Source organism: Bombina bombina, chromosome 4 (assembly GCF_027579735.1).
Source record: "Bombina bombina isolate aBomBom1 chromosome 4, aBomBom1.pri, whole genome shotgun sequence".
Taxonomy (NCBI): Eukaryota; Metazoa; Chordata; class Amphibia; order Anura; family Bombinatoridae; genus Bombina; species Bombina bombina.
The window spans coordinates 1,139,755,154-1,139,770,809 of record NC_069502.1 but is presented as its reverse complement, the minus strand read 5'-3'; the positions used below and the strand labels follow the sequence as shown (position 1 = coordinate 1,139,770,809).

Below are 15,656 nucleotides of genomic sequence, written 5' to 3'. Positions count from 1 at the left end.
ACCCAGCAGAGCTGCTATATAGCTCCTCCCCTAACTGCCATTACCAGTCATTCTCTTGCACCCAACGACTAGATAGGATGTGTGAGAGGACTATGGTGATTATATTTAGTTTTATACCTTCAATCAAAAGTTTGTTATTTTATAATAGCACCGGAGTGTGTTATTCCTTCTCTGGTAGAATTTGAAGAAGAATCTACCTGAGTTTTTACTATGATTTTAGCCGGCGTAGTTAAGATCATATTGCTATTTCTCGGCCATCTGAGGAGAGGTAAACTTCAGATCAGGGGACAGCGGGCAGATTAATCTGCAAAGAGGTATGTAGCAGCTTATTATTTTCTGACAATGGAATTGATGAGAAAATTCTGCCATACCGATATAATGTAAACTCAGCCTTTAATGCAGTAGCAGCAACTGGTATCAGGCTGTCATGTATGTATATTTTACACTTCAGTATTCTGGGGAATGGCACTTCACTGGAATTATACTGTGTGCATAAGACTTTAGCCTAATTTGCAGGGACTGGCAACAGGCTCTTTAATAACACTTAATTTATGTTAAACGTTTTTTGCTGGCATGTAAAATCGTTTCATTTTCTGAGGTACTGGGTGAATAAAATGTTTTGGGCATTATTTTTTCCACTTGGCAGTTGTTTTATTTAATTTATGACAGTTTACTGATCTCTCTCACTGTTGTGTGTGAGGGGGAGGTCAAAAAATTCAGTCAGAAGCTCATTGTATTTCCTGCATGATCCGGTTCATCTCTACAGAACTCAGGGGTCTTCAAAACTTGTTTTGAGGGAGGTAATCATTCACAGCAGAGCTGTGAGATTGTAGTTGACTGTGATAAAAAACGTTTATTTCTGTAACTTTTTTTTCTGCTATCAGGGTTAGTTATCCTTCGCTAATGGGAACAAGCCTTTGCTAAAATTGTGTTTTTTACAAAGATTTGATGCTATAACCTTTCAGTTTATTAACTTTCAACTGTCATAACTCTTTCTGTGCTTCTTATAGGCACAGTACGTTTTCATATTATAGTAAATTACTTGAAAAGTATTTCCAAGTTGCTAGTTTATTTGCTAGTGTGTTAAACATGTCTGATTCAGAGGAAGACATCTGTGCTATATGTGCTAATGCCAAAGTGGAGCCCAATAGAAATTTATGTACTAACTGTATTGATGCTACTTTAAATAAAAGTCAATCTGTACAAATTGAACACATTTCACCAAACAACGAGGGGAGAGTTATGCCGACTAACTCGCCTCACGTGTCAGTACCTGCATCTCCCGCTCGGGGGGTGCGTGATATTGTGGCGCCGAGTACATCTGGGCGGCCATTACAAATCACATTACAGGATATGGCTACTGTTATGACTGAGGTTTTGGCTAAATTACCAGAACTAAGAGGTAAGCGTGATCACTCTGGGGTGAGAACAGAGTGCGCTGATAATGTTAGGGCCATGTCAGATACTGCGTCACAACTTGCAGAACATGAGGACGGAGAGCTTAATTCTGCGGCTGACGGTTCTGATCCAAACAGATTGGATTCAGATATTTCAAATTTTAAATTTAAGCTGGAAAACCTCCGTGTATTACTAGGGGAGGTGTTAGCGGCTCTGAATGATTGTAACACAGTTGCAATACCAGAAAAAATGTGTAGGTTGGATAAATATTTTGCGGTACCGTCGAGTACTGATGTTTTTCCTATACCTAAGAGACTTACTGAAATTGTTACTAAGGAGTGGGATAGACCCGGTGTGCCGTTCTCACCCCCTCCGATATTTAGAAAGATGTTTCCAATAGACACCACCACACGGGACTTATGGCAAACGATCCCTAAGGTGGAGGGAGCAGTTTCTACTTTAGCTAAGCGTACCACTATCCCGGTGGAGGATAGCTGTGCCTTTTCAGATCCAATGGATAAAAAGTTAGAGGGTTACCTTAAGAAAATGTTTGTTCAACAAGGTTTTATATTGCAACCCCTTGCATGCATTGCGCCTGTCACGGCTGCAGCAGCATTTTGGTTTGAGTCTCTGGAAGGGACACTTGAATCAGCTCCATTAGATGAGATTACACACAGGCTTAAAGCTCTTAAGTTAGCTAACTCATTTATTTCAGATGCCGTAGTACATTTAACTAAGCTTACGGCTAAGAATTCCGGATTCGCCATTCAGGCGCGCAGAGCACTGTGGCTAAAATCCTGGTCAGCTGACGTTACTTCTAAGTCTAAATTACTTAATATACCTTTCAAAGGGCAGACCTTATTCGGGCCCGGATTGAAAGAAATTATCGCTGACATTACAGGAGGTAAAGGCCATGCCCTGCCTCAAGACAGAGCCAAACCTAAGGCTAGACAATCTAATTTTCGTTCCTTTCGGAATTTCAAAGCAGGAGCAGCATCAACTTCCTCTGCTCCAAAACAAGAAGGATCTGTTGCTCGCTACAGACAAGGCTGGAGACCTAACCAGTCCTGGAACAAGGGCAAGCAGGCCAGGAAACCTGCTGGTGCCCCTAAAACAGAATGAATTGAGGGCCCCCGATCCGGGAACGGATCTAGTGGGGGGCAGACTTTCTCTCTTCGCCCAGGCTTGGGCAAGAGATGTCCAGGATCCCTGGGCGCTAGAGATAATATCTCAGGGATACCTTCTGGACTTCAAATACTCTCCCCCAAGAGAGAGATTTCATCTGTCAAGGTTGTCAACAAACCAAATAAAGAAAGAGGCGTTTCTACGCTGCGTACAAGAGCTTTTATTAATGGGAGTAATCCATCCAGTTCCACGGTCGGAACAGGGACAAGGGTTTTACTCAAATCTGTTTGTGGTTCCCAAAAAAAGAGGGAACTTTCAGGCCAATCCTGGATTTAAAGATCCTAAACAAATTCCTAAGAGTTCCATCGTTCAAAATGGAGACTATTCGGACAATTTTACCCATGATCCAAAAGGGTCAGTACATGACCACAGTGGATTTAAAGGATGCTTACCTTCGCATACCGATTCACAAAGATCATTACCGGTATCTAAGGTTTGCCTTTCTAGACAGGCATTACCAGTTTGTAGCTCTTCCATTCGGATTGGCTACGGCTCCGAGAATCTTCACAAAGGTTCTGGGTGCTCTTCTGGCGGTACTAAGACCGCGAGGAATTGCGGTAGCTCCGTACCTAGACGACATTCTGATACAAGCTTCAAGCTTTCAAACTGCCAAGTCTCATACAGAGTTAGTACTGGCATTTCTAAGGTCGCATGGATGGAAGGTGAACGAAAAGAAGAGTTCTCTCTTTCCACTCACAAGAGTTCCCTTCTTGGGGACTCTTATAGATTCTGTAGAAATGAAGATTTACCTGACAGAAGACAGGTTAACAAAGCTTCAAAATGCATGCCGTGTCCTTCATTCCATTCAACACCCGTCAGTAGCTCAATGCATGGAGGTGATCGGCTTAATGGTAGCAGCAATGGACATAGTACCCTTTGCACGCCTACATCTCAGACTGCTGCAATTGTGCATGCTAAGTCAGTGGAATGGGGATTACTCAGACTTGTCCCCTACTCTGAATCTGGATCAAGAGACCAGAAATTCTCTTGTATGGTGGCTTTCTCGGCCACATCTGTCCAGGGGGATGCCATTCAGCAGGCCGGACTGGACAATTGTAACAACAGACGCCAGCCTACTAGGTTGGGGCGCTGTCTGGAATTCTCTGAAGGCTCAGGGACAATGGAATCAGGAGGAGAGTCTCCTACCAATAAACATTCTGGAATTGAGAGCAGTTCTCAATGCCCTTCTGGCTTGGCCCCAGTTAACAACTCGGGGGTTCATCAGGTTTCAGTCGGACAACATCACGACTGTAGCTTACATCAACCATCAGGGAGGGACAAGAAGCTCCCTAGCAATGATGGAAGTATCAAAGATAATTCGCTGGGCAGAGTCTCACTCTTGCCACCTGTCAACAATCCACATCCCGGGAGTGGAGAACTGGGAGGCGGATTTCTTAAGTCGTCAGACTTTTCATCCGGGGGAGTGGGAACTTCATCCGGAGGTCTTTGCCCAAATACTTCGACGTTGGGGCAAACCAGAGATAGATCTCATGGCGTCTCGACAGAACGCCAAGCTTCCTCGTTACGGGTCCAGATCCAGGGATCCGGGAGCGGTTCTGATAGATGCTTTGACAGCACCTTGGACCTTCGGGATGGCTTATGTGTTTCCACCCTTCCCGATGCTTCCTCGATTGATTGCCAGAATCAAACAGGAGAGAGCATCAGTGATTCTAATAGCGCCTGCATGGCCACGCAGGACTTGGTATGCAGATCTAGTGGACATGTCATCCTGTCCACCTTGGTCGCTACCTCTGAAACAAAACCTTCTGATCCAGGGTCCCTTCAAACATCAAAATCTAATTTCTCTGAAGCTGACTGCTTGGAAATTGAACGCTTGATTTTATCAAAACGTGGTTTTTCTGAGTCAGTTATTGATACCTTAATACAGGCTAGGAAGCCTGTTACCAGAAAGATTTACCATAAGATATGGCGCAAATACTCATATTGGTGCGAATCCAAGAGTTACTCATGGAGTAAGGTTAGGATTCCGAGGATATTGTCTTTTCTACAAGAAGGTTTAGAAAAGGGTTTATCCGCTAGTTCCTTAAAGGGACAGATTTCAGCTCTGTCCATTCTTTTACACAAACGTCTGTCAGAAGTTCCGGACGTTCAAGCTTTTTGTCAGGCTTTAGCTAGGATCAAGCCTGTGTTTAAAACTGTTGCTCCACCATGGAGTTTGAACTTAGTTCTTAATGTTTTACAGGGGGTTCCGTTTGAACCCCTTCATTCCATTGATATCAAGTTGTTATCTTGGAAAGTTCTGTTTTTAATGGCGATTTCCTCGGCTCGAAGAGTCTCTGAGTTATCTGCCTTACATTGTGATTCTCCTTATCTGATTTTTCATTCAGACAAGGTAGTTCTGCGTACTAAACCTGGGTTCCTACCTAAGGTGGTCACTAACAGGAATATCAATCAAGAGATTGTGGTTCCATCTTTGTGTCCTAATCCTTCTTCGAAAAAGGAACGTCTGCTACACAATCTAGATGTAGTCCGTGCCCTGAAATTTTATCTACAGGCAACTAAGGATTTTCGACAAACGTCTTCCCTGTTTGTCGTTTATTCTGGTCAGAGGAGAGGTCAAAAAGCTTCGGCTACCTCTCTCTCCTTTTGGCTTCGTAGCATAATACGGTTAGCCTATGAGACTGCTGGACAGCAGCCTCCTGAAAGAATTACAGCACATTCTACTAGAGCTGTGGCTTCCACTTGGGCCTTTAAGAATGAGGCTTCTGTTGAACAGATTTGCAAGGCTGCAACTTGGTCTTCTCTTTATACTTTTTCCAAATTTTACAAATTTGACACTTTTGCTTCTTCGGAGGCTGTTTTTGGGAGAAAGGTTCTTCAGGCAGTGGTTCCTTCCGTATAAAGAGCCTGCCTGTCCCTCCCGTCATCCGTGTACTTTAGCTTTGGTATTGGTATCCCATAAGTAATGGATGATCCGTGGACTGGATACACTTAACAAGAGAAAACATAATTTATACTTACCTGATAAATTTATTTCTCTTGTAGTGTATCCAGTCCACGGCCCGCCCTGTCACTTTAAGGCAGGTCATTTTTCCATTAAACTACAGTCACCATTGCACCCTATGGTTTTCCTTTCTCTGCATGTTTTCGGTCGAATGACTGGTAATGGCAGTTAGGGGAGGAGCTATATAGCAGCTCTGCTGGGTGAATCCTCTTGCACTTCCTGTTGGGGAGGAGTTAATATCCCATAAGTAATGGATGATCCGTGGACTGGATACACTACAAGAGAAATAAATTTATCAGGTAAGCATAAATTATGTTTTTCTGTGGGGGAGTATGCAGAGAGAGGGGCTATAGAAAATATTTTGTGTAAAGACGACCAACAAATACCTCATGTCTCATATCCATACCAAACTCACATACTACAGATGTGGGAGGCCAAAACTGTTATTGTCCCAGGAAAATTGAGACATTTTAGATATCTGACAGAACTTTTTAAATGATTGTTTTTGTTTGAGGGAAACAACTTTTTTTCTTTTTTTTCCCATATACAATAATATTTTTATCTCTAGCGCAGATTCTCTAACCTAAAATTACTCTTTTAAATGTCCAGTTTATGTCAAATATTCCAACATCACAACAAATAACTTTACTTATTTTTGAAGAAAAAGTGTTCTTGTTGTCGAACCTTCATCCCATCAGGTTTCATCAGAAAAATTTACCCTGAAATGGGGCTTACAGTTGTGCAGTTTACCATCCTCAGTTTTCTCTGTGGTTGGCTGGAAAAATTCAAGTAAAATTCTACTAAAAAGATGATGTGAGTTTAAAGTGACAGAAACATATTTATTTGTGTAGGTATTTATAGTATGTGCGAGTAATTTCTAGTGTTTTTCAGCTCTGGTCAAGTAGATTGGAGAAGCTTTATTAGTCCAGTAGTTAAATATCAAAATAACAAGAGTATTGCAGTATGCAGTAATACCTTTTTTATTTAGACTAACTTTTATATAGTAAAAGTATTTCTTCAGACCTGAGGAAGAGAGGAAACTATTGAAAGCTTGTCCTTTACTATATGTTAGTCCAATAGAAAAGGAATTACTGCATACTGCATTACTTTTTATAGTTTGAAAATACCTTTTTTTTAAATGCCTCTTACCATACCCCATCTGCTGAGATCAGTTAGATACAGATATAAATCTTGAGTATGAACTTGCAATTCTCATGGAATGAAATCACAGAAAAAGGGAAAAAATAAATAACAAAAATACATTTTTAGAGTTTAACTACACAAACTTTTTTTTAATTAAAAACAGTTGTATGTCCCTTTAAGCCCTAAGCCAGATAGGATTCAATATCAAGCCATGTAGTCATACTTCCCTTTAACCCCTTAACGACCAGCGCCGTACCCCTTTCTCTCTGCCGTGATCTAGCTAAATAGCAGAAGGTGGGAGGGTAAGGAGGGAGGCGGGTGGGCGGCCTTTCTCTGAAGGGGACGGGAGGTGGGTGGGAGGGGCGGAACCGCTACACAATAAAAAGCATAAGAGCGGCATTGAGTGGGAAGGAAGGAGGGGGAAACGGGGAGAGGGGGCTTCTGTTGTAAAAAGTGGGGTAGAGGGTGGGAAATTGATCTGGGAGGGGGTAGGTTAATGAGGGAGGCGGCTACACTACAGAATTTCTCTTGTAAGGTGTATCCAGTCCACGGATCATCCATTACTTGTGGGATATTCTCATTCCCAACAGGAAGTTGCAAGAGGACACCCACAGCAGAGCTGTAATATAGCTCCTCCCCTAACTGTCATACCCAGTCATTCTCTTGCAACTCTCAACAAGCTAGGACGTTGTAGGAGAGAGTAGTTAAATATAGCTAGTTTATTTTCTTCAATCAAAAGTTTGTTATTTTTAAATAGTACCGGAGTTGTGCTATTTTATCTCAGGCAGTAAATAGAAGAAGAATCTGCCTGAGGTTTCTATGATCTTAGCAGGTTGTAACTAAGATCCATTGCTATTCTCACATATGTCTGAGGGGATTACACAGATGAGGTAACTTCAGCGAGAGAATGGCGTGCAGTTTATTCTGCTATCGGGTATGTGCAGTTATAATTTTTTCTAGAGATGGAAAACACTAGAAAATGCTGCTGATACCGGATTAATGTAAGTTAAGCCTGAATACAGTGATTTAATAACGACTGGTATCATGCTTACTCCCAGGGGTAATACCCTTATGATATTTACAATATAAAACGTTTGCTGGCATGTTTAATCGTTTTTATATATGCTTTGGTGATAAAACTTTATTGGGGCCTAGTTTTTTCCACATGGCTGGCTTAAATTTTGACTAGAAACAATTTCCACTGTTGTAGTATAAAAGTTACAGTTGATGCAGTTAAAATTACAAACTGTGACATCCAGCTTCCCTCAAAGGCCCTCTGAATGCTATAGGACATCTCTAAAGGGCCCAAAGGCTTTCCAAAGTCATTTATTGGGGAAGGTAGGGCCACAGCTTGCTGTGGCAGTTGGTTGTAACTGTTAATAAACGTCTATTTCGTTTTTTTGATCCGTTTTTTGAACTAAGGGGTTAATCATCCATTTGCAAGTGGGTGCAATGCTCTGTTAGCCTATTATACACACTGTAAAAATTTCGTTTGATTTACTGCATTTTTTCACTGTTTTTCAAATTCGGACAAAATTTGTTTCTCTTAAAGGCACAGTACCGTTTTTTATATTTGCTTGTTAACTTGATTTAAAGTGTTTTCCAAGCTTGCTAGTCTCATTGCTATTCTGTATAAACATGTCTGACATAGAAGAAACTCCTTGTTTATTATGTTTAAAAGCCATGGTGGAACCCCCTCTTAGAATGTGTACCAAATGTACTGATTTCATTTTATGCAATAAAGATCATTTTCTGTCTTTAAAAAATGTATCACCAGAGGAATCTGACGAGGGGGAAGTTATGCCGACTATCTTTCCCCACGTGTCAGACCCTTTGACTCCCGCTTAAGGGACTCACGCTCAAATGGCGCCAAGTACATATAGGGCGCCCATAGCGTTTACTTTACAAGACATGGCGGCAGTCATGGATAATACACTGTCAGCGGTATTAGCCAGACTACCTGAACTTAGAGGTAAGCGAGATAGCTCTGGGGTGAGACAAAATGCAGAGCATACTAACGCTTTAAGAACCATGTCTGATACTGCCTCACAATATGCAGAAGCTGAGGAAAGAGAGCTTCAGTCAGTGGGTGATGTTAATGACTCAGGAAAGATACCTGATTCTAATATTTCTACATTTAAATTTAAGCTTGAACACCTCCGCGTGTTGCTTAGGGAGGTTTTAGCTGCTCTGAATGACTGTGATACCATTGCAGTGCCAGAGAAATTGTGTAGACTGGATAAATACTTTGCAGTGCCGGTGTGTACTGATGTTTTTCCAAATACCTAAAAGGTTTGCAGAAATTATTAATAAGGAATGGGATAGACCAGGTGTGCCGTTCTCTTCCCCTCCTATTTTTAGAAAAATGTTTCCAATAGACGCCACCACATGGGACTTATGGCAGACAGTCCCTAAGGTGGAGGGAGCAGTTTCTACTCTAGTAAAGCATACTACTATCCCTGTCGAGGACAGTTGTGCTTTTTTTTTTTTTTTTTTTTTTAAGATCCAATGGATAAAAAATTAGAGGTTACCTTAAGAAAATATTTATTCAACAAGGTTTTATCCTACAGCCCCTTGCATGCATTGCCCCTGTCACTGCTGCTGCGGCGTACTGGTTTGAGTCTCTGGAAGAGGCTTTACAGGTAGCGACTCCATTGGATGACATACTTGGCAAACTTAGAGCACTTAAGCTAGCCAATACTTTTTTTCTGATGCCATTGTTCATTTGACTAAACTAACGGCTAAGAATTCTGGTTTTGCTATACAGGCGCGCAGAGCGCTATGGCTTAGATCATGGTCAGCTGACGTGACTTCAAAATCTAAGCTACTTAACATTCTCTTCAAGGGGCAGACCCTATTCGGGCCTGGTTGAAGGAGATTATTGCTGATATCACTGGAGGAAAAGGTCATGCCCTTCCTCAGGACAGGTCCAAATCTAGGGCCAAACAGTCTAATTTTCGTGCCTTTCAAAACTTCAAGGCAGGTCCGGCATCAACTTCTTCTAATAATAAACAAGAGGGAAATTTTGCTCAATCCAAGACGGTCTGGAGACCAAACCTGACATGGAAAAAAGGTAAGCAGGTAAAAAAGCCTGCTGCTGCCTCTAAGACAGCATGAAGGAACGGCCCCCTATCCGGGAACGGATCTAGTAGGGGGCAGACTTTCACTCTTTGCCCAGGCGTGGGCAAGAGATGTTCAGGATCCCTGGGCGTTGGAAATTATATCCCAGGGATATCTTCTGGACTTCAAAGCTTCCCCCCCAAAAGGGAGATTTCACCTTTCACAATTATCTGCACACCAGATAAAGAGAGAGGCATTCTTACACTGTGTACGAGTCCTCCTAGTTATGGGAGTGATCCATCCAGTTCCAAAGGAGGAACAGGGACAGGGTTTTTACTCAAATCTGTTTGTGGTTCCCAAAAAAGAGGGAACCTTCAGACCAATTTTGGATCTAAAGATCTTAAACAAATTCCTCAAAGTTCCGTCGTTCAAGATGGAAACTATTCGTACCATCCTACCACTGATCTAGGAGGGTCAATATATGACTACAGTGGATCTAAAGGATGCTTATATTCACATTCCGATACACAAAGATCATCATCGGTTTCTCAGGTTTGCCTTTTAAGACAGGCATTACCAGTTGTAGCTCTTCCCTTGGGATTAGCTACAGCCCCAAGAATCTTTACAAAGGTTCTAGGGTCACTTATGGCGGTCCTAAGGCCGCGGGGCATAGCAGTAGCCCCTTATTTAGACGACATCCTGATACAGGTGTTAAACTTCCAAATTGCCAAGTCTCATACGGGCGTAGTACTGGCATTTCTGTGGTTGCATGGGTGGAAAGTGAACGAGGAAAAGAGTTCTCTATCCCCACTCACAAGAGTTTCCTTTCTAGGGACTCTGATAGATTCTGTAGAAATGAAAATTCACCTGACGGAGTCCAGGTTATCAAAGCTTCTAGATTCCTGCCGGGTTCTTCATTCCATTCTGCGCCCTTCGGTGGTTCAGTGTATGGAAGTAATCGGCTTAATGGTAGCGGCAATGGACATAGTGCCGTTTGCACGCTTACATCTCAGACCGCTGCAACTATGCATGCTCAGTCAGTGGAGCGGGGATTACACAGATTTGTCCCCTCAACTGAATCTGGACCAAGAGACCAGGGATTCTCTTCTCTGGTGGCTTTCTCGGGTCCATCTGTCCAAAGGTATGACCTTTCGCAGGCCAGATTGGACAATTGTTACGACAGATGCCAGCCTTCTAGGTTGGGGTGCAGTCTGGAACTCCCTGAAGGCTCAGGGATCGTGGACTCAGGAGGAGTCTCTCCTTCCATTAAATATTCTGGAACTAAGAGCGATATTCAAGGCTCTTCAGGCTTGGCCTCAGTTAGCAACTCTGAGGTACATCAGATTTCAGTCGGACAACATCACGACTGTAGCTTACATCAACCATCAAGGGGGAACGAGAAGTTCCCTAGAGATGTTAGAAGTTTCAAAAATAATTCGCTGGGCAGAGATTCACTCTTGTCACCTATCAGCTATCCATATCCCAGGTGTAGAGCACTGGGAGGCGGATTTTCTAAGTCGTCAGACTTTTCATCCGGGAGAGTGGGAACTCCATCCGGAGGCATTTGCACAACTGATTCATCGTTGGGGCAAACCAGAACTGGATCTCATGGCGTCTCGCCAGAACGCCAAGCTTCCGTGTTACGGATCCAGGTCCAGGGATCCCAAGGCGACACTGATAGATGCTCTAGCAGCGCCCTGGTCTTTCAACCTGGCTTATGTGTTTCCACCGTTTCCTCTGCTCCCTCGACTGATTGCCAAGATCAAGCAGGAGAGAGCATCAGTGATTCTGATAGCACCTGCGTGGCCACGCAGGACCTGGTATGCAGATCTAGTGGACATGTCATCCTTTCCACCATGGTCTCTGCCTCTGAAACAGGACCTTCTACTTCAGGGTCCTTTCAACCATCCAAATCAAATTTCTCTGAGGCTGACTGCCTGGAGATTGAACGCTTGATTTTATCAAAGTGTGGCTTCTCCGAGTCAGTTATTGATACCTTAAGACAGGCACGAAAGCCTGTCACCAGGAAAATTTACCATAAGGTATGGCGTAGATATCTTTATTGGTGTGAATCCAAGGGCTACTCATGGAGTAAGGTCAGGATTGCTAGGATATTATCTTTTCTCCAAGAAGGTTTGGAAAAATGATTGTCAGCTAGTTAATCGTCTGGCAGATGTTCCAGACGTTCAGGCATTTTGTCAGGCTTTAGTTAGAATCAAGCCTGTGTTTAAACCTGTTGCTCCTCCATGGAGCTTAAACTTGGTTCTTAAGGTTCTTCAAGGAGTTCCTTTTGAACCTCTTCATTCCATAGATATCAAGCTTTTATCTTGGAAAGTTCTTTTTTTTGGTAGCTATTTCCTCGGCTCGTAGAGTCTCTGAGCTATCTGCCTTACAATGTGATTCTCCTTATCTGATTTTTCATACGGATAAGGTAGTCCTGCGTACCAAACCTGGGTTCTTACCTAAGGTGGTATCTAACAAGAATATCAATCAAGAGATACATCTGCTTTGTTTGTTGTCTACTCTGGACAGAGGAGAGGTCAAAAGGCTTCGGCAACCTCTTTTTCTTTTTGACTAAGAAGCTTAATCCGCTTAGCCTATGAGACTGCTGGACAGCAACCTCCTGAAAGGATTACAGCTCATTCCACTAGAGCTGTGGCTTCCACTTGGGCCTTTAAAAATTAGACTTGGTCTTCGCTTCATATTTTTTAAAAATTTTACAAATTTGATACTTTTGCTTCTTCGGAGGCTATATTTGGGAGAGAGGTTTTACGGGCAGTGGTTCCTTCCATTTAAGTTCCTGCCTTGTCCCTCCCTTCATCCGTGTACTTTAGCTTTGGTATTGGTATCCCACAAGTAATGGATGATCCGTGGACTGGATACACCTTACAAGAGAAAACACAATTTATGCTTACCTGATAAATTTATTTCTCTTGTGGTGTATCCAGTCCACGGCCCGCCCTGTCATTTTAAGGCAGGTAATTTTTAAATTTAAACTACAGTAACCACTGCACCCTATGGTTCCTCCTTTCTCGGCTTGTTTTCGGTCGAATGACTGGCTATGACAGTTAGGGGAGGAGCTATATTACAGCTCTGCTGTGGGTGTCCTCTTGCAACTTCCTGTTGGGAATGAGAATATCCCACAAGTAATGGATGATCCGTGGACTGGATACACCACAAGAGAAATAAATTTATCAGGTAAGCATAAATTGTGTTTTTTTTTTTTATATATATATTTTTTTTTTAAAAGACAAAACTGCAGCAAACTGGGTACTGGCAAACAGCTGCTAGTACCTAAGATGGTGGCCAATAGGTAGAGGGGGAGGCTTAGAGAGCTGGTTGGGGGGTAAGGGGGGTTCCTACACTGCAGAAAATATCTGGCAGACTTTCTGCCAGTACTTAAGATGGGGTGACCATTGTGGGCTGGGGGAGGGAAGAGAGCTGTTTGAGAGGGATTAGGGAGGGATCAGGGGGTGGGATGTGTCAGGTAATCCATACACTAAAGCTAAAATTAACCTTACAAGCTACCTAATTAAAACCTTCACTGCTGGGCATAATAAAAGTGTGGTGCGTAGCGCCATTTAGCGGCCTTCTAATTAACAAAAAGCAATGTCAAAGCCATATATGTCTGCTATTTCTGAACAAAGGGGATCCCAGAGAAGCATTTACAACCATTTGTGCCATGATTGCACAAGCTCTTCATAATAGTTTCAATGAGAAACCTAAAATTGTGAAAACATTTTTTTTTATTTGATCGCATTTGGCGGTGAAATGGTGGCATGAAATATACCAAAATGGGCCTAGATCAATTATTTGGGTTGTCTACTAAAAAATATATATAGTTTTGATAGGTAAATATAAAAAGTCTCTATTTATGTTTAAATGTAGTGATGGCAAAAATGCTAAAAATGCTCTGGTCTTTTGGAAAAGTTTTTGTCCGAAATGCCCGGTCCATATGGGATTAAATGATTTGGAGTCAAAGTATTAAAATGTTCCTTGCTGTAACAGTGATAATATATCCTATTTATTAGCAATGCCTTTCTGTGCTTTACTAATGCTGTCATGATGTATTTTTAGGCAGGTAATGATGCTGTTTTGGGAAGAACTATTTGGGGTGTTCTTAGCATTGGATCTTTTGGGTTTGAGCTGAAAGAAGTATCGGATGGGAAGCACATTATTACAACTACACGGTCTCACAGCAGCAAGCTTGTGAATGATTGCATCGCTGCCATTAACCCAGACAAGGTCATACGAGTTGGAGGAGCAGGAAACAAGGTGAGATAATCTCATAGGGTCTTTGTATTTAACATATTTAATGAAAAAAGGAAAGAAAAATATAATTTTCATAGCTCCCATTATCTGTGTCCATAAAGTATTGATGGGCTATAACATATTTTAAAGGGATACTAAACCAACATTTTTTCTTTGAAGGGATGGTCAAGTCCAAAAAAAACCTATCCTGATTCAAATAGGGCATGCAATTTTAAATAACTTTCCCATTTACTTTTAGCAGCAATATTACTTTGTTCTCTTGTTATTCTTAGTTAAAAGCTAAACCTAGGAGGTTCATATGCTAATTTCTTAGAACTTGAAGGCCGCCTCTTATCTGAATGCATTTTGACAGTTTTTTACCAGTAGAGGGCGTTAGTTCATGTGTTTCATATAGATAACGTTGAGCTCACGCATGTGAATTTACTGAGGAGTGAGCACTGATTGGCTAAAGTGCAAGTTTGTCAAAACAACTGAGATAAGTCGGTAGTCTGCAGAGGCTTAGTTACAAGGTAATTACAGTGGTAAAACATGTATTATTATTATAACTGTGTTGGTTGTGCAAAACTGTAGAATGGGTAATAAAGGGATTATCAATCTTTTAAAACAACAAACATTCTGGTGTTGACTGTCCCTTTTAATGATTCAGATAGAGCATGCTATTTTAAGCAACTTTCCAATTTACTCCTATTATCAAGTTTTCTTTGTTCTCTTGCTATCTTTATTTGAAAAGCAGCAATGTAAGCTTACAAGCCGGCCCATCTTTGGTCCAGCACCTGGGTAGCGCTTGCTGATTGGTGGCTAAATGCAGCCACCAATCAGCAAGTGCTATCCAGGCTTACATTTCTGCTTTTTCAGATAAAGATAGCAAGAGAACAAAGAAAAATTGATAATAGGAGTAAATTGTAAAGTTGCTTAAAATTGCATGCTCTATCTGAATCCTGAAAGAAAAAAAACTGGGTTCAGTATCCCTTTAACCCCTTAACGATCAAGGATGTGCCAAGTACGTCCTTCAAAAACGTCCGTTAATGACCATGGACGTACCTGGCATGTCCTCAGTCAAATTGAGCACTGGAAGCGATCGCAATCGCTACCGGCCGCTCTCAGGGTATTGAAGCGATGCCTCGATATTGAGGCATCGTGCAATATCCTTTAGGTAATATCCGAAGCAGGGAGGGCCACTCTGTGGCTGTCTCTGCTTCGGCCAGTGATGGTGCCCGATAGTTTGTGGGTGGGAGGGATAGGAGGGAGGCCGATGGGCGGCCCATCACTGGAGGGGGCGGGAGAGTGGAGGGAGCGGGTGGTAGAGGGCAGGAGTGGGTTGGACCACTATGCTACGGAAAATTGGTAGCTAGTGAGTGGGAAGGAGGGAGAGGGGGGATAAAGCAATCTGGGAGGTGGAGAGTGGTATGGTATTGAGTGGGGGCAGCTACACTAATTTGCAGCAAACTGGGTACTGGCAGACAGCTGCCAGTACCTAAGATGGCGGCAAATAGGTAGAGGGGGAGGGTTAAAGAGCCGTTTGGGGGGAGAATCAGGAAGGTTGGGGGGTAAGGGGGGATCCTACACTGCAGAAAATATATATTAAAAATTTTTTTTTTTACTACTGGCAGACTTAAAGATGGGGCGACTTTAA

At 42.4% G+C, this 15,656-nt stretch overlaps 1 protein-coding gene across 3 annotated transcripts in view; it reads left to right on the top strand.

Moving 5' to 3' along the window:
* Positions 1 to 15,656, top strand: part of BPNT1 (3'(2'), 5'-bisphosphate nucleotidase 1) — a 170,658-nt gene that overhangs the window by 64,533 nt on the left and 90,469 nt on the right. For all 3 annotated transcript variants that reach the window (XR_008402128.1, XM_053712511.1, XM_053712512.1), the window contains exon 7: positions 13,829 to 14,026. Coding sequence is in view for 2 of the 3 variants with exons in the window: in XM_053712511.1 (XP_053568486.1) it covers positions 13,829 to 14,026 (198 nt within the window). In the remaining variant the exon portion in view is untranslated. The remainder of the gene's footprint in view (positions 1 to 13,828; positions 14,027 to 15,656) is intronic.